This window comes from Calypte anna, chromosome 1, assembly GCF_003957555.1.
Source record: "Calypte anna isolate BGI_N300 chromosome 1, bCalAnn1_v1.p, whole genome shotgun sequence".
Lineage (NCBI taxonomy): Eukaryota > Metazoa > Chordata > Aves > Apodiformes > Trochilidae > Calypte > Calypte anna.
Window position 1 is genome coordinate 68,669,916 of NC_044244.1, and position 19,160 is coordinate 68,689,075.

Consider the following 19,160-nt stretch of genomic DNA (forward strand, 5'->3'; position numbering starts at 1 on the left):
CACAGCTCTCAGCCTCTGGAGCATGAGAAACCTCTGACAGCTGAGATCATTCAGTTGCTCTTGGGGAATTAGTAACTTGCTTTTCCTTCAGAAGATGCCATGTTTCCATGCAGGAACAAGAAGGTAAGGACAAGTGCACAGTGCTTGTCACAGGCTCCCATGCTCACTCTAGCAGAATTTATATGTAGTAAATTGTCCTGGTGTACTAATGAAATATTCAATATTACTTTTGTGACAGAAAGCTATACCCTACCAGGTTAATCTATCATATCCCTTGAATTCCAGTCCTTTGTTGCCATGCAGTCTTCAGGCTTCTGCATATTAAAAATTAAATGAGGGGAAAAATTGTTCCTTATATCTAAATTTATTTATCTGAATTTGTATTTACATTTGGTTCAGGGGATGAGATTTCTTGTCTTGGGTTCTGAGAGATTTACAGCACTGTAGTAGAGATATTACTATGTACTGATTTGTGTTTCAGGCTTAGCAAGTTAGGACAGAATTTGTGGGATGAAATGCTCTGTTGACGTCCATTCTTAAAAACTAAAATTGAGAAATACAAGCAGTTATCCAGATAAAAGAAGGAACGGTCACAGTGTCATTTAGAAGAAAAAGAAAAGAAAAAAGAATTGTATTTCAGTGATTTTTTACAAAAAGGAAATTATCCTAAATTTTTTAACCTGGGTTGCATTGTTCATCTACTTTCTGTATCATCCTGCCTTGTCTCCTTAATGTCTACCATCTGTTGGCTGCATAAAAAGTTGTTTTGATGGGGCAGCAGCAGATCTGGCAAAAACTTCTAATATGTTGTGACTGTTTTGTCAGTACAGGTCTCCAAGTTAGCTGATGTCATGGTCAGACATGGTGTGAAGAAAGGAGATCGTGTGGTCATCTACATGCCCATGATTCCACAGTCAGTGTACTGTATGCTGGCTTGTGCAAGAATAGGAGCCATCCACAGCCTGATTTTTGGGGGATTTGCATCCAAAGAGCTTTCTGTTCGCATTGATCACGCAAAGGTAATGCATATTTGGAACAACAGCCACCATTACGTTAGGTAATCCTGCAAATCAATGTCAACATCCTTTTTCTTTTCCAGGGAGGATAACATTGCTCTTTGTGTGGCACACAGACTCAATTTGTTTATAGAACCTAACACTGAAATGTTAACAAAGTAGTGCCTCTGTGCTGAGGGGGATACTTTCATAGCAGATATTGAAATACAAATTTTGACCTCCTTTAAAAAAGCATCAGTTTAACACACTGCTCTCTGTTTAGAGTATACTTTCCTCTCCCATTTGTCAGTCTCAGCCTTTCTCACCCAGAATTTTCCTCGAGTGTAGGAGGAAGATGCTGCCAACTCTAAATTTACTTAATGTTTATACATATTAGCACCTTTTTCAGCTATATACCTACTTCATCTAATTTGTACATGAATCAAGGCAGCCAGGGAACCAGTTGTCATAAGCGACTGTGCAGAGAACATGATTAATAGAAGTGAATTCTCTAAAGGCTTCCAAGTTCAGCATAAATTGAACTTGTTTATGAAGCATTATGTAAGTCTTTATGAGTGAAAATGCAAATAGCATTTTAACAAGCTACTAGCATAGCTATTTAGTAGCTTATATTTGCATATAAGTAGTTTGCATATGTATTAGTTTCAAGTCAGCTAACAATGTTTGTACTGGAAATTGCTGTTCTTTTTTTCTACCAGTGGACAAAACAAAAGGTTTTGTCATCTTGATCAATCACCTGGATCATTCAGACCATCCATGGTAGCCATCTATCACTGCATCACGTTGGTTCGGTGTATAAACAGGCTAAAGTCCCCAGGATTTCTGGAACTTTTATTTAGATTTTTTTGTATACAGAAGTATTTTTCAGATCCCCAAGGCTTGAATTTTGTGAATGTTTTTAAACAGAAAGTTGAATGCATTCTCCCTCTTCCCTCATACATTTTAACAAAGCAGAATTTAATAATACAACTGACATGGTTTGTTGGAATTGTGAAAGAGGGCTGGGGGAAGTCTTAATGACAGCTCCACAGTTTTCCCTGTCTTTCTTCCTGCTCCCTCACTCTTTCAATGAGCTATAAAATTTAATTTTAACTCATAGAAGCTTTTTACTAGGGAAAAATAGCATAGAAGAGAGAATGTCAGACTTCAGAAATGGAAGTTTCTACAATGTGAATCATCTAACATGTTTACTGTAGATTATTTTGCCAATAATAACTACTTAATCCCAATGGACTTTCTCTGAGGAAGAAAGGGAGGCAGCACAGTAAACATAATACATGCTTCATGCATTAAAAAGAAAACAAAAAAATTTACTCAAGGTCACAGCATGAGACTTTTGCAGGTTTAGCTATAGAATTACTAGCTACAGGCCATGGATGAAATCCTAATTTACATTGCCTTTTTTTTTTTTTTTTTTTTTTCTTAAGGCACATCTAATTATTTTGCATGATTTTTCTTCCATCTGCTATGTAACGAAAGTATAAGTAAAAAATCCAGATCCTCAATCTAAATTTCAAAACATGCCCCAATTTTGCAGTACTGTGAAGCTTTCTTCATAAGTGGAGTGTGCACTACTGAGATTATTTTAAGATCTCAGTATAAGTAGGTGTGATAGATGATATTTTGCTGGACTCAAAATTTAATTGAAGCAGTCTCAAAAAACCCTAACCTTTCCATTAGGCTCTTATGTGAATTTGTTTAGATGCTGCAGCACAGGACCCAATGTTGGTAAGATTAATTAGAAACAATTAAAGGTGTGGAATGGGAAGGTGGCTATGAAATGCTCTTGTGGAAGAAGGTGCAATGACAAATTACATTCTAAGATCTAAGTGAAAGAAATAATAAGCACTTCCTAGTGACTATGAAGAGGTACATATACTTCACTATCTTACCTTAATTTATTTCGAATTTTAAATAGGTCTGAGAATACTGCAAAGTCCACAGCTGATATTTTTACTTTTGTCAGATATTGGCAGCTACAGATGTTCTGCAGTGAATCATGATGAAGTGATAAAGAGCATGAGTACAGTAATTTCTTGTCATCTTTCACCTGAATCTAGGAATGCCTAGTTTGCAATATTGAAACAATTGATACTTTTGAAGGGCACTATATTTTGCATATAAACATGACATCTGCTTAAATACTTTATCTTAGTAAACAAGGAAAACTGGAAAGGATGCTTAAGAATAGCATACTTATATACTGGTTTGATAGGGTAGTTGCTATGCCTTCAGCAACCCAATTTTCTCATTTTTTTTTTGAATCATGGTAATTATATAGAAATTCCAGAGGGCTTTTTAGATTGTAAATCCAAACCCTGCAAAATAAAATGCAAGAAACAGTTTTTCAGACATGTGAGCTTTAAAAAATGCTTCCCTGAAGCAGCATTATGATTTCCAAGTGAACAATTCTTTGAAATACAAAATGTACAAGTCACCCAACTTATTGAAAACTATCTATTACTGTCCTCCATTGAGCAATCCTCACTTATTTACAGTGTACACTTTTGACATTTTAATAAGAATAACTTGAAAAAATGACCTACTATTTTGTAAAAGTTTATTTTGAATAGTTTACCCCTGTATACAGGTATGGCTATGAATGGTTCCCCCTACTTCTATTGTAAGATGATACAGCCTTTTGATTCCTTGGAAAACAAGCTCATCTGCTGATACTTAAGGTGCACAATTGCCTCATGATATTCATAGTCCTGCATTTTCTTGTCTTGAAGCCCTGCTTTTTGGGGGTAATATGTATTGTAGATTAGAAGGCAGTAGCTTGCTTTTCAGTTTTAACTATTGTATGGTATGATTCAGGTCTCTTTCTTTAGAGAAGTGCATGAGATCTGGCAGAATTTAATGTGCATGGCAATCTGACATGGGTTGTCTAACGACAAAGCCAGAGTAGTACCAGCAGATGCAGCAAGACTCTATAATGACTGCAGAAGCACTGGATTTCTGGAGGGAGGGGCAACAAAAACTAAGTAAATTTGAGCATTGGCTTCTAATCAGGTGCACGGCTGGGACACAAAGAGGAAAAATTACAGAATCATAGAATGCCAGGTTGAAAGGGACCTCAAGGATCATCTAGTCCAACCTTCCTAGGTAAAAACATAGTTTAAGTGAGGTGGCCCAGCACCCTGCCAAGCTGATTCTTAAAACTGATCAGTGTAAGGGAATCCAGCCCTTCCCTTGGGAGATTACTCCAATGTCTAATTTTTCTCACGGTGAAATATTTTCTTCTGGAATCCAATTGGAATCTCTTCAGAAGTAACTTGTACCCATTAGCCCTTCACTTTTTCATGTGGCTCCATGTAAAAAGGAAATCTCCATCTTCTTGTCAGCCAAGGATGGAGCTTTGTGTGTTGAATAGTGAGGGCCTGAGTGCTTGATGTCTCTGTAAAATACTCTTGTCACATTGTTCCCCAAAGCTAATTAGTTTTCAGTTTGGGCTTTTGCAGATTTATTAGTTGGACCAATAAAATGTATTTACTGTTTTTCCTAAATTTTGCCTTTTATTCTGTTAGACATTATAGAAGAATTTGTAGGAGGTATCTTTACAAGAGAATAAAATTGGTCTCAATCTGTTGGGCTGTGCTTTATCTTTTTTTTACTTCATACTGCTTTTTTTCCTACATCTCACTATCACTGGCCTTCCTTCTCCAGCAGACCTTTGGATGTTCCTGTTTTTTCTTCAGACTACCGATATTACATACATTTCTGCCTAATCTTATGGTGAAGGACTTCACGGAGCCACAGAAGAGGTGTGAAATGGGTATATAAAAGCAATAGGGAGAAGAGATGCAGGGGAAGTAATGTCAGTAGGCAGAGGCAAAATACCAGAAAACAGCAGTGAAATCTGGTAATGGATCTTTATTTTGCAAAGAGTCTTCCATGATGCTTCCAAATAGCAACCCTCACATGACTTTAGATAATTTAGTATTTTTTACTTTTAAAGTTCCTTACTGCATTCAAAGCAGTTGATGAGCAAAGGCAGCTCCATTAACAAATTACTGTAAATCTAGTGTTGACAACAGTCTTTTATCTTAACAGTTGAATAGAACTGTCATAATACCTTACATAAATTACAGTCCAATACCAGGGTATCCTTCAGATTAATTTTCAGTTTACCTGCATTTATTGTCATATCTTGAAATGAGTGCATCCCAAAGAAAAATATGACAAGCGCTGAAGTTCTGAAGCGCATCTGAAATCTTAATTTTAAATAGAATAAGATAGATAAGAATAAAAACTAATTGGCAAAACTTCCCGAAAGGCAGGTTTTGATAGGAAACATTGTATTATTGCACAAGAACACATTTTAATCTGTGTTTCTGTGCAGCCTTAACTGTATCATTGTGATTTGTCCCTGCTTAACGAGATTTATGCTAATGCATGCAATTAGTAAACTGGCTTGATCAGACTGAGAGCTGTATGATAAATGCACTTCTAAAACTCCAAAAGGCAAAGACATTGAAGACTCATTCTTCTCCAGTTTAAATGTGTTCTAATATGCAGCTTCTTTCATATTACCTCTGTCTCATGAAATACAAGAAACATAACCACTAAGCTTGGGACTTAAGTCAAAATTGTATGCAGGTTTCTTGATTCAGGAAATCTTACAGAAAATCTGAGGTTAATTTAATGACAAAGATGCTGAATCCATGTTTGGAAATAGAAATTATTCTTAAAGAAATAACCCACAGAACTGTAGAAATTTATTTTTTTTTTTGGTGGTTTCACGCCCTGAATCCTGCAAGTATCCGTTGACTGTCTTAGCTTCCTTCATGTGCCTTATGACTTTAGCTTATCCTCTTCTGTATTTCCAGCTACCTTTAACCTCTTGTTTGTCTTCCTGCTACTTTTTCCCCTATTTTGTCTCCTCTGCCATTTCATTGCAGGCTGGAAAAGAGCCAGCAAAGTGCTACAGCTAGTTTTGAAATGCATCATTAGGTACAGGCAGGTAATGAGAAATCAGGCTGAACAGCACAGATAATTATTGGCATCACTGCACCACCTTTCCTTAATGGAGGTGCTAAATGGAGATGGTTTTTTCTCTCTGTACATTAATTTCTGTGCAGATTACAAGAACTTAATAGTCAAATTTAGTTAAAAATGGAGAGTGTCAGAAGTGATTAGTATGCTCCTAACAAAAAACAGATGGACAGCAAGATCACACAAGCTTGATTTCCTTAGGAAACTGATATGAACCCTTGATTCTAATTATGCGAGGATTGATTTTATCAAATAATTTAATGGAAAACATGTTATTAAGTTACTTAAAATATATTTGAACTTTAAATACTAATAATGTAAATTCTTTATTTTAGCCCAAGCTTATTGTAACAGCCAGTTTTGGAGTAGAACCAAAAAGGAAAGTGGAATACATATCTCTCCTAGAAGGAGCACTGGCAATGGTACAGAACAAGCCTGATAAAGTTCTCATTTACCAGCGACCAAATTTGGTAGGTGTATAGTTGTTTTGCCTTTAGTTTGACTTTCAGATGTGTTTGTAGAGTGTGTTTGTTTTTTCTTTCACAAGTGAATTTGTTATTGTATCTATTGTAATTTGTTTTTTAATTGTATGGGGGAACCTTAAATTCATAAGATATGCATAGTATATAGAACTAATGCAGTAGAGGGATTACTGTGCTGAAAATTGAAAGTAGAAAATAGAGTATTATGTTGTTTTTTGACCCATTCTCATTTATCCCATCTGTTTTTCTTTTGACCATTTTCTGTTTTACAATGGGCAGGGCAATGTTCCTCTTGCCCCAGGTCGTGATCTTGACTGGGAAGAAGAGCTTCAGAAAGCACAGTATCAAAAATGTGTCTCTGTTCCCTCAGATCATCCACTTTATATTCTGTATACATCTGGAACAACAGGCTTGCCCAAGGTAAAGGACTATCTGTAATCTAAGTGTCTGTGACCAGCCTATTTGAAGTTTAATTAAGAAGGTTGAAAATGTTTGCCAGAGGTCAGTGCTATAAATGATAAGCATTGCTAGAAATTGCTTAATCTCGTGTCTTCACATTTCACTACTTTCAAGTCACCTAGGAATAAATCATATTAAATTGTAGTAACATAAAGCAAAACTGCATTTACTTCAAAATGTTTGTACAGGATAGACTTTTGAATGCAACAGAGTATCTTTTATACATTTATATCTTCCATGTTTTAACTGTTTGAGATAAGTATAGTACAGTCACTTAATGGGAGGATTAGTTAATATATCACTTGTATGATTGCATTTATTGCTGAATAGTCCTTGACATGGTTTAGGTCCAGCCAGTATCAACCAGACTTCCATTTGCTCACCTCCCACCTCCACTGTGGGACAGGGAGGAGAAAATCCACCCAAAGCTTGTTAATTGAGACAAGGGTAGAGAGGTTTGCATTTTCCAATTATGGTAACAGGCAAAAACCAAACAGGTTCAGGTTGGGAAGAAAAAAAAATTAATCTACAAGGAAAAAGAGAAAACATAGCCAGATTTTAAAACCTTCCCCCTGTCCACCCCTCCCATCTTACAAGCCTGGACTTCTTCACTTCTTCCTCCCTCTCAGTGGCACAGGGGGACAGGGAGTGAGGGTTTAGGGTCAGTTCACCACCTTAGGGGAAGAACTTGTCACATTCCTCCCCTGCTCCAATGTGGAGTCCCTCTCCTGGGAGAGAGTCTTTCATGAACTCCTCCAGGAATCCCTCCCATGAGGTGCAGTCCCTCAGGCACAGACTGCTCTAGCCTGGGCTGCCCATGCCGTCACGGCTGCTTGGGGAGCAATCACCTCCTCTGGCTTTGGTTCCTCTACGGCTGCAGAGCCACATCTGCCCCTCTCTGCAATCCTGCATAGGCTGTTTCTTCACGTCTGCCCACCTGTGACACTTCAGGGGCTACAAATCCACATTTACCCCACCATGGTCCTTCAGGGCCTGCTCCACCGTGCTCCTCCATGGGCTGCGGGGGGACAGCCGCCATCTCACCATGGGCTGAGAGGAAATCTCTGCTCAGACACTTTCTCCGTGTCCTTCTTCACTGACCTTGGTGTCTTTGCCCTGGTGTTTCTGTCTCACCTGCTTCTCTGCTCTATGGGTATTTTTTAAAGTATTTTTGCAGTTGAATATGCTACTCGCAGAAGAGCATCCAGCTTCCCATGTTTGCTTGGCCTTGGGCAGAGGCAAGGCAGGGATTGGAACCACTGGAGCTTCCAGCAGCTTCTCACAGGAGCTACCCCTTTGGCCCCCCTCTTTTCCAAAATACCACCACACTAACCCAGGTCATTATTGATTATTTCCATATTAGGTATTCTTCCCATAGGTAATATGTAATGAACGATAATACAGATTAAATGAAATTAAGCATGTTCTAAAGGCCTGTGTTACTGAACAGTTCTGAGAACATCATTCCCATGAAAATTAATGTTTTGACTGGGTAATTGGAAACTAGCATAGGGCATTCTTTGAAATTGTTCGCTTTCAAATTTCAATTAGTGTTAATGATACATTTTTAAAAGATCTTATTTTAAAAGCAAACATTTGAGTGTTTGCTTGGTACTTACAGTTCTCTTCCAAAGTGTAGAACAGAAGCTGAGTCTTACCACCACAAATTCAGAGACTGTATAACACAGGGCTTAGAAAATTATTTACTGATACGGCCTGTAAAGTTTAGAATCCATGACAAAATAAGGGAAAACCAATGTAAATTTTTGCTAAGAAAAATGTCTTCTGCTTTTGGTTTGAACATGAACACTTTAAAGCAACATATGTGCCTTGAATTATTTCAATATATTGTCAAAAGGTCCAAGATAAGATAATTTGGTACAACAGGTAACTTGACTGTTAGTTTCAAAATACAGTATGTCAGGGATAAAAGTTTGCAGAAGTTTACATCACTCTATTGGCTCTGGAGAATAATACAGACATCTTAGTGAATGAATGAATGACCCTTATAAAAGGAAGATTTTCAACTAGCACTAAGCTATAGTGAATAACTTAATGAATAAAATAAGTTTTTTATGCATTTAAGGAACTTGCTTTTAGATGGTAATGTAAGTGAAATTACTCAGTTGCAACCTTCATAACAAAACTTTTGTTAATCTTAGAGCAGAGAACGAGTTACAAGCTGAGATTAACAAAAGCAGTGTGCCTTCTGAAATTTGTTAAGTGTTAGCTAACCATTCTCTGCTGTGGCAATCTCCATTTTAATGAGTTACTCTTTTTCTACCATCCTTTGTTTCTTGGATGAGGCCTGGAAGTGCCTGTTTCTATTAATTACCTGGAGAGAATGTACTGTGCTTAGCATAGATAGGTAGATTCATTGTAATGACTGCACTGTAGACATTTGTTTGGGCAAATGAGTATCTTAACCTGGAATACAGTTCAAGACATCAGGAATATGTTTTGCATTCATGTGCATATTTCAAACCAGAAAGTAAATCTTTCAAAGATAGACACTGATTTTCTGACATCTTTTAAAAAGTCAGTACAGAAAGAGGGATACATTTCAGGGAGTAATTCAGTTATTTTAAGAGACTGGCTACTCCACAAGAGCTTCTCTTTTCCAGTGATGATACAGAGAGACTAGGCATTGAAACTAAAACATGCCTATCATTTAGATAGCCAGTTTAAGTGAGGCAAATACTCAATCTCTTATTCTTTTCAGCATCTGTTCTCTAAATATTTGTATATCTGATTTAAATGAGAATTAGATTTTAGTTGAGGACAGGAGTATCATTGCATCCTTCAAATAAATATTTGAATTCTCTCATTCAGGGTGTTGTCAGACCAACAGGTGGCTATGCAGTTATGCTGAACTGGACAATGTCAGCTGTATATGGACTCAAACCTGGTGAGGTAATTCTGCTTAAATGTCATGTTAATGTTTTTGAACTTCTCTTAAAGAAATCCTCTCTCTATATATGGTTTTATGTCATTTTAGGTGTGGTGGGCAGCTTCTGACTTAGGCTGGGTTGTTGGTCATTCCTATATTTGCTATGGACCTCTTCTCCATGGGAATACTACAGTTTTGTATGAGGTATGATCCATTCTAAAAACCAAGCCTTTGAAAAGCAGCATCTCTTCTTATTGTTGATCCTGATGACCCTGTTTATGCCTGTCCATTTTTTACACGTATATATTTATATTGTGTGTATGCCTTCAGTGTTAATACACTCCCATCTATTACAATAATTCTTAAGGAAAACTTACTTCACTATCCTTCAAACTTGTCTCCCTCATCTAAGTCACTGGTGATGTTCAGCAGGGCAAGGAACTCCAAACCAAGAGAAGTAGGAATAGCAGCTGGTGGAGGGTAACAGCTTCAGCCACAGGCTGTTAAACTTCCTACTGTGGATCTAGGAGAGGATTTTGTGTTTTGTGGGGCTGAAGGTGACAAATTCTTACTAGATCTGTATTGGAGGCAACTGGGAGCTCTGTGGTTGCAGCCAGAACTCTTAAGAAAATTTGTCTTCTTGCCTCCCTCTACCACTCAAGGCACCTGAAGCTAAGACTCCGATGGCATTCAAGGCTTGGTCTTTCCCCTTGGGGATGAAACTCAGTAGGGTGAAGCAGTGACTAGTCCGAAAAGAATGGCCTGCTGCCCTCTGACTTTGGTGCTCAAGAAAGCAATTATTCTGTCTGTTTTGCTATTCTGTCAGAAGTTATTATTGATTCTCTAATCACCAGTCAAGAAGATACATTGTTTCTTGAACCATCTTCACTCTTCAGGGAGTGAATCCAGTATCCACCAGTGACAGTGAAAGATATTTTATGTACAAACACCAACACTGTTAGCTCTAAAGCATGCTGAAACTTGGCACTTGCACTGACTTGACATTAGGGATTCTTGGTATATCCCAGCTTTTCCAGCACTGTGCAGAGTGAAGCCAACCTAATCATTGCTCTGTCTTTTTCAGCAGTCCTAGAAGCAGAAGTTGGTTTAAATCTTCCATCGTGGCGTGCTGATAACCTCTGTTGAATTGTAGTGGTAATTAGAAATGTGTGAACCATTAAAGGAAATCTAGTGGCAACTCATGTCAGAGCTTACAAGAACTACAAAAGTATAATGAATATGCTGGGAACACGAAAAAGCATTTGAAACAAGCTTTGATGACATTGTGAATAAACCAGTGGTTAGAGCAGCACCTGTACCCAGTGTCTGTGGAACAGGAGTGTAACCGGAAATGGAGTCTCTAGTCCGAGATCGAGGTGTCAATATGGTAGTATAGACTCGGAGGATGTGGTTTGAGTCTATTGCCCACAGCGAGGAACTAGCAAGATGGTCTGCTGCTATGGAAGCAACCAGCCACTCTCTCAACTAGCTCCAGAATGAGCTGCCTCAGTGGGTGTGAGCCTCACTATTTATTGGCCCCATGGTCTTGCACATGCTCCATAGGGGCCCTGCCCTGACTGGGCACAGGTGGAGTTGATAGCGGCTCACACCCACTTCCTGATGATCAGAGGCACCTGGTCGCTTTGTTCCACTACACAGGAGAATTGGCATGACATGGTGGAAACATATGGATCATTGTAAGCATGGAAGTTATGCCTTAGGAAATGTGTGTTATGATTAAACTTTCTCAATTTTTCTGCTAATACACCATGCAAGTGAAGATGACCATACTAGAACAGAAATGTTTTCAGGAGCAAGCATTAACAGAACAGTTCTTTGGTGTTTGCAGAGCCAGTTAAGTTGGTACTGGTTGAGATGTGCTTCACTGTTTCAAATGATACACTGATGGAGGTGGGTAGCTGGTAAAGGGGTTGTGCCTGAGTCATGAGTAAATGTGTTTCTCAATCCTGTTAATACTGAAGAAGTGTGAACAGTTGTAGTAAGGCGAGGTTGCTTCCAAAATTGGATGCTGCTGCACCAATTGCAACAGAACTGGCTAGTGTTTCCTACATCCTATTTTGGAAGTTAGAAGTATACTTTACTGCTCGAAGTTCACTCTATCAAGAAGGATTCTGACAAGCATAAGGTGCCTATTGAAGCACTTCAAGGATCCTCAAGTCTGGGAAAACAATTGTAGTTAGCTGTGAGTCTACATGGTATTTCAAATGACAGCAGTAGTGTAGTTCTGAAAAAAAGTGTCTGATGGTTTTTAGTTATAGATTTGGTTCACCGAGTGGTTTTAGACGAATGATACTTTTTACAGAGAAAGCTAAAGACAGGAGACATGTCACTTGGATAAAAAGGATAGAGTTCAATGAGTGGGACTTCACTGCTGTGAAGAGCAAAGGAAAAGCACCCTTGCCAACAGAAAGCTTTAAAACTGTCAAGACCTCCCCCTTATTCTGAACGGCTCTTCATGCTATGCAGAAAGGCCAAGTGCTCTGGGCAGCTTCATGTTTGCTAATGACTGCCAAATGTCTGCTTGTTCTGACCTTCAGCTGCTACTTTATTTCTTCCAAGCAGTGGCTTCTGCCATTTTCACCAGCCCTATTTCTTTTGCCATTCCTCTTTATCAGCAGTATCAAAAGCATTATAAAAATTAGTCTTCCTTTCCTAATATGGCATTTTGCAATAGTGAGAACTGTTGCTTTGATGTCACCAGTCCTGGGACACAGTCTAGGGAAAAGTATGGTAATTGTGTTGCACATGTCCACATGCCTGCAACCCCCAGAGGACCCTGACCCTTGCCAGGCAACGTGCTGGAACATTCCTTCAGCCCAATCTCTGCCACAGCAGGCAATGGGAACTGCAAAGTCACGGTCTGGATGCCTGCCCCAGTAAGTGTACCTACTCCTGTCCTCTACAGGTATTGAACGGGGCACTGTGTTTAGGAGGTTTCTGGCAGACTCAGGACACTGGTTGCAAAGCTGTGGAAAGGCAGTGTAAGACTCTAGGTTGACTGTGAGAGCTGCTGTGCCTTGAGAGATGATTTCCCAGGGAAGTTGTACGGGAAGTTCTGTGGGGCCGCAAGCTCCATCCCAGACCATGTGCCCCATCCCAGCTCTGCTTGTGTGCCAGGCAGAGTCCTGGCAGCTGCATAAGCTGTGGACCCTGTGTGCCTTGATGACACAAACCTCCTAAGCTCCTGCACAAACCCCAGCCACACTAGCTCTTCCTCTCCTCAATGATGTGTATTAAGACCTACTCAGTGGTGGCAGCAGTGCTGGTACTTCTGAGCACGTCAGATCCCATCCCTGCTCCGCAGTCAGCTGCTTATACAACAAATATCATTCAGGATAATACCATTTCTTTGAAATGCAGTGGTTAAAGTAGTATTTGTTGGCAATATATTAATTTTCCTCTGCCTCAAGTCACTCTCGGGAAAGGTCATAAAGGGAAGTATGCTTAATCAAGGGATTGATTAAGGCATAGTTGGATTAGCCAGATTTACCCAAGACATGATTGAAGGCACAAAGGGAGTGTGTGAAATGCACAAATGTGGAGAAGGAAAAAACTGAGAGTATTTGGGATCAATGCCTTTTATTGCATAATAACATATGCCAGATACAAAGACATTGATATACAAGTCTTTCTCTCATCCCAATCCATGCACCTCCTGGATGCTCAGTGGGTTGATGACCCTTTTCAGTGAAGGAGCAGACAAAGTCCTGCCATCAGTGAATTGCAGGATGCACCACCTCTGGATGCAGAATGCTTGGTGTTTCAGTCTGAAGGAAGGTTGCAAAGTTGTCCTCACAGGTGATTCAGACTAAAAGTGATACCCTGAATTTGGAAGTTACTGGGAACGTGCACAGTGTCCCGCATAGCCCAGTGTCTTTCAGATGATAAAATGTAGATTGTGGTTCCATTATGCATTCAGTAAAAGCACAGTTAAATCAGGACTGTGCTTCACTTTTTTCAGTGTACCTTATGGCATGGGGTACAAGGGTATGCAGCATTTTTTGTAATGTTTATAGGCTTTGAGAACATAATGAATGGTCCTGTCCCTTCTTGGCAGGAAGATACTGGCCTGTGTTTTGGTTCTGTGACCACACATATGGAAGATAGGTAATGCAGAAACTTTATGGTGGACCTTGATGTCTTCAAGTGAACTGACATGGTACTATCATCTGCATGAAACAGATAAAAGTGACAGCATGGCACTTCCTAAACAAGAAGGCTTTTCAGTAAAGAGAGCAAAGATCTGTTGGGTAGCTTTCCAACAGAAAACTTTTAACTTCTGTTTTGGTCCAAAAATCTAGTCTAAAACAAGCCTCAAATAACATCTAATAGAAGAGGTAAACAGCTTTGGCATGAAATGATTGGATCTACTAATCTGTGCTCATTCACATCACTACTAGCTCTGTAAGCAAAGTGTGTGGTAATATATGTTCTCCTGTTCATGTTTCATGTTATTTCACATGGTACAAAGTTTATGTTTACTGGTGCATGTAGTAGGAATAACACTGGTAATCTATTGCAGACCAGCAAACTGTGCCTATGTGACACTTGTGTGTGTTGCTTTGAACAGAATCCTGTTTATTATTTTTGTAATAGAAATATGTAAAATAAGAAACAAAATGCAGTGTTTAAAAGCAAATGAAATCTTGAGGTCTTAAAAGTGTGTTTTGGAATTTGTTCTTTTCTTTGTGGTTAACTTTTAACTTTGTGGTTAACTTTTAGAAGTGTTAACTTTTTCTTCTTTTCTTGGAAAGACTGGATGTTGTGTTAAGTTATTCTAGGAAATGAGTTTTTATCAGGATGTTTTAATTGCACATAATATAGTGATCTGTAGGGTCTAAAGCAAATAATTTGGCTCTTTAACTTGTATGCATAAGTTTGATTTTTCAGCAATCACTCCAAAAAGCAGGTTTGCAAAACAGGTATTTTTATTTAAATCTTACAAGTCCACAATTGTAACAACGGGCACAGAGGGTTTTTTCTCCTAAAAGCCTAAGACAAGAGAAGCTCACATGCCTTAATGCTCCCAACCAATGACTGCAGCAGCAGGAAGAAAACTGAAACAAATATCTGTTGTTAATTTGAAAGTCAGTGTGCCTTCTGCCCAGATAAAGTTTACTGACTTGCTTGGTGGGAGTGTTGATGGTTACATTTTGCAATCAATGCCTTATTGAAATACATGATGCAGAGAATATCATCATTGCAACTATGGCAATAAAATTCAGCCATTCGCCTGAGAAATGCTTATGCTCAGCTCTTTTTTGAAGAGTCTCTGGTGTGGTAAACTGGAGGAATCGACTTGCTTCTGTGAATTTACAGATCAGCTCAATGTGGAACTTATAAAAGCTTTTGAGTCAATCACAAGTGTCATCTTGCTGATTGCAGGAGTGACGCTTGGTTCTTAGTGCACATAAAAGTTCTGACAGACGTGAGGAAGCAAGGTAATTTCTAGGACATTGCAAATCAAAAGTAACCAAGTAATTTAAAAAAACAAAAAAAGTGGAATGAGTGTGTTTAAAGCCAGTGGGGCAAAGTCCTAGGAAAGCAAGAAAAAGGCAGAATTCAAGAGGAATGGGTAAGTGAAAGAATATGTTAAATTCATGAGTCAGACTGAGCTCTCTTGCAGAAGGGAATCCTTAGTAACTATGTCTTTCTGTGGAGTCATACAATGGTTTTGTTTGGAAGGGACCTTGAAGATCATTTAGTTCTGATCCTCCTGCAGTGGGCAGGGGCACCTCCCTCTAGACCAGGTTGCTCAAAGCCCCATCCAATCTGGCTTTGAACACTTCCAGGGAAGGGGGCATCTACATCTTCCTTGGGCAGTCTGTGCCAGTGTCACCACTAAAGAATATGTGTCTAATACCTAGTCTAGATGTACCCACTTTCAGTCTGAAACCATTTCCCCTTGTCCTGTCACTCCATGCTCTTGTGAAAATTCCTTCCCCAGCTTTCCTGTAGGCTCTTTAAGGTACTGGAAGGTCACTATAAGTCACCCTGGAGCCTTCTCTCCTCCAGGCTGAATAACCCCAATTCTCTCAGCCTGTTTTAATAGGCAAGGTGCTTTGGCCCTCTGATCATCTTTGTGGCCCTTTGTGGAGAAGGGAGTACAGTAAGTTTTACACAATTCATTTGTTCACATACCTATATTTATACACACTTGTATAGAAGTATAAAACACATTCCCATACACAGACTGATGTTCATAAAGGTAAGCCTATATGCTATGTAAATATACCTAGATAAATACTAATCTCATTTTCCCTCCTAATGTATATGACTTTGTCACATCTCTAACTGTATTTAATCATCCACAGGTTTCATTTATTCAGCTGCTCTATCCACTAGTCAAAAGTATTGCGTTTTTCTTTTTTCTCTTTTTTTTTTTTTTTTTAAATTTTTATTTTTATTTTTATTTTACAATCCTACTTCAGCTCTCTTGCTTTTTTAATCAAGAAGTTCATGGAGTCACAGAATTTAGGAGGCAGTGAATACATAACATACCTACGTGGTGTGTATCGCATGAGTATGTGCATGAGTTCAGCTGAAGAAAGAAACTGAGCTCTTTTCTAGGCTGATTTTATGACTTGCACAGTTTAGCTAATGCTCAATAGTTTTTGAAACATTTCTCCACTTTTATTTAATTCCCCAGTGCTCAGCATAGCTCTAGTGTGCAGTCTGGGGGACTTTGGTGTTGTCATGATCTCTACAAATAATTAAACAGAGAATTGCATCATAAATGACTTTCAGTAAAAAAAATTAAAATACTAAAAAATAGAAATTAATATTTTTAATTTCTTTTAAAGCTTAATTCTATTGCATAAGAGTCCCATTTTCCAGTTGCTCTGGTAAAACTCCAGTGATTTTCCACTAAATTACTAGAATTTAAGGGCTGGGGACCTCTGTGGTTGACTTCTTCAATATTCCAAATAACAAGGAGCAAAACTTCACCTGGTAGAAGAAATGCACATTTATGGAATCAAATATTGTATTAGCTTGAATATTAAAGTGCTAGAGTCTAATTAATGTTTAAGCAACTAAAATATGTTAATTAGATTTTTCATTCCAAAGGGATTGACTCACCACCACCATGGTAGTTAAAAAGAAAAGGAAAGAAGTGTAAGAAAAATGTCAGTTTCTCAGAGAAAAGGAAAAGACTGATAGTTTTATAGTAGATATTTTTCACCACTGATACCCTTGGCCACATTAAAACTGCTGCATGAACTTTGTAGAAGAGAATCACTAAAATATATGGATTAATAGATTTCCATTCTAGTAAGTGTACCATAAGGCAGGAAGAAGGAGGAAAGTGATGTGTTTTTTCAACAATCTCTGTCTACATGATCATCTTACAGTGAAGTTTCTGTGTGAATGCCCAAGGATCAGGATGGTTACTGTTGTTCTAAATGTACCTCTGAAATTCAAGTGTGTTGGCTGTGAAAAATATAAAAGGGTAAAAATTATTTCTTTGAACACTGAGTAATAAAAAAAAAGAAGAGTTAATATCTGGTTGACGTACGTGTCTGCTTTGTGTTTTTTTGCTCTTGGTGTGAACTATTAAATAGTAATAGCACATTTCTCATTTTTCTTTGTCTGAGATGCCACCAACTGGGTCTTCAGACAGTGTTCATGACATCAGTGTCATCTTTTTGAAGATGAAAAATGGGAAGAAAAGGAAGACTTCAGTGGATGCAGGGAGAAAAATAATGTTTACAAAGAGGAATAGTGAATAATTTTTCCTCTGCTCAGAAATCTGTCGTAGCAGTGAATATTAATAAATTTGTAGTCAAAGTTTTTCCTCACAGATTGCCTAATGATGGGCTTTGGGTTAGGGGGTGTCAGTAGGCTCTGTTTAGTTATGGGGAAAGAGCACTTCATCCTCTTTACCTAGGGACAATCACTACTGAATATAAACTAGATTGACTTCATATTCTCACTTCATGAAATGATTTGTTTATTTTTAAATTACTCAGTAGGTGACAACTTGTTGTTTTAACAATTGCAATGGAAATTATGTGCTTTCAGTTTTTACTTGCTGTAATACCATTGTCAAGAATATGAAAACAGTAGTGAGTTCTTTTGAGTATACAGCAAGCTGTGTTGTTGGGTTTTTTTTTTGGTTGGTTTGGTTTGGTTTGGTTTGGTTTTTTATAACCTGCCCTTGATTGTTTTTGTCCAAGGCATGACAAACTTCAGCTATAAATAAGGCACTTGAAGTCTCACAGCCCACTCTGGGTTGCTTTTGCTAAAAAGGATTGCAAGCTGTAAGCAACAGGGCAGCACGAGGAGAAAGTCTCTAGCTACTACTGGTGATCCTGTGATGTCAGGAAAAAGGCACTTTAGTAGTACCAGTTCTTAGGTCTTGGAATCAAAGCTAGAGTAAGGTAGAGAATGCCCATACTTGCTAAGGAGCCACGAATTAAGGACTTCATTTGAGTGGTCTGGGACAAAGAAGGAGCTACTGTCCCACACAGAGCTGTAGCAAGGCATTGCTGTGCATATGGAGCCTTCCTCATGATGCTCTGTGGTGTCCTTCCAGTCCCTGATGTTGCACCAAACCACAAGGTGTGCAACAGCAGCAGCATGGCTAAAATTACTCTCATCTGCCACAGCTGTTAGCAACTTTGGGACTTCCAACCTTTCTACTGTTCTGCAAGCCGTTATCATGAGCTTACAAAGCAAGCACTACCACTGGAGTATGCCAGTTTTGCAGTCATTCTGCTGTCATCCATACTGACTGTATTTAAGGAGAAAATTTGGTAGGATGTATCATTTCATGTCAGAAGTTGAGGTTTGGCAGCATGGCAGCAGAAATGCAACTGCCTCGATGAACATACTCTTGAATCCTGATGCATCAGGATTTTATGTGTGCTTTGGTGTCAGCAGGTTTTTGTGACAGTGAATTCCATGTATAATATTTGGAATGAAGAGAGAATTTCTTACTCGTAATTCTGAATTTATCTTTAATTGAAGAAGCTTGAATTTATCTTTAATTGTTGTTAGGGGTTAACAGAAAGGGACTTGCTAAGATGTTAGAGATGTGTTGTTGGTTATTTTAGTAAAGCTCCTTTTATATGTCTTTCATCAAGTAATCCATCCTCGGGGGTTCTATCCTGAAGAAATCTTCCGGATAGCTTTTCTATCCCCTTGATCATTCTTGCTGCCTGACTATGAATATTCTTTCATAATCATGTATTATCCATCAATGCATTCTGCCTGAGGATATCTGCTCAGTTGGTAGACGTGATAAATTAAATGCTAAATCTAGGTACTTCCAGAAAGATGTTCCTATCTGTCTGT

At 38.6% G+C, this 19,160-nt stretch overlaps 1 protein-coding gene across 4 annotated transcripts in view; it reads left to right on the forward strand.

Moving 5' to 3' along the window:
- The window catches only part of ACSS3 (acyl-CoA synthetase short chain family member 3), an 87,470-nt gene that overhangs the window by 17,560 nt on the left and 50,750 nt on the right, over positions 1–19,160 (forward strand). For 3 of the 4 annotated variants that reach the window (XM_030453486.1, XM_030453504.1, XM_030453493.1), the window contains exons 3-7: positions 831–1,019; positions 6,347–6,481; positions 6,773–6,913; positions 9,785–9,865; positions 9,951–10,046. In XM_030453486.1, the coding sequence (XP_030309346.1) occupies positions 831–1,019; positions 6,347–6,481; positions 6,773–6,913; positions 9,785–9,865; positions 9,951–10,046 (642 nt within the window). The remainder of the gene's footprint in view (positions 1–830; positions 1,020–6,346; positions 6,482–6,772; positions 6,914–9,784; positions 9,866–9,950; positions 10,047–19,160) is intronic. The other variant, XM_030453498.1, reaches the window with a different exon arrangement.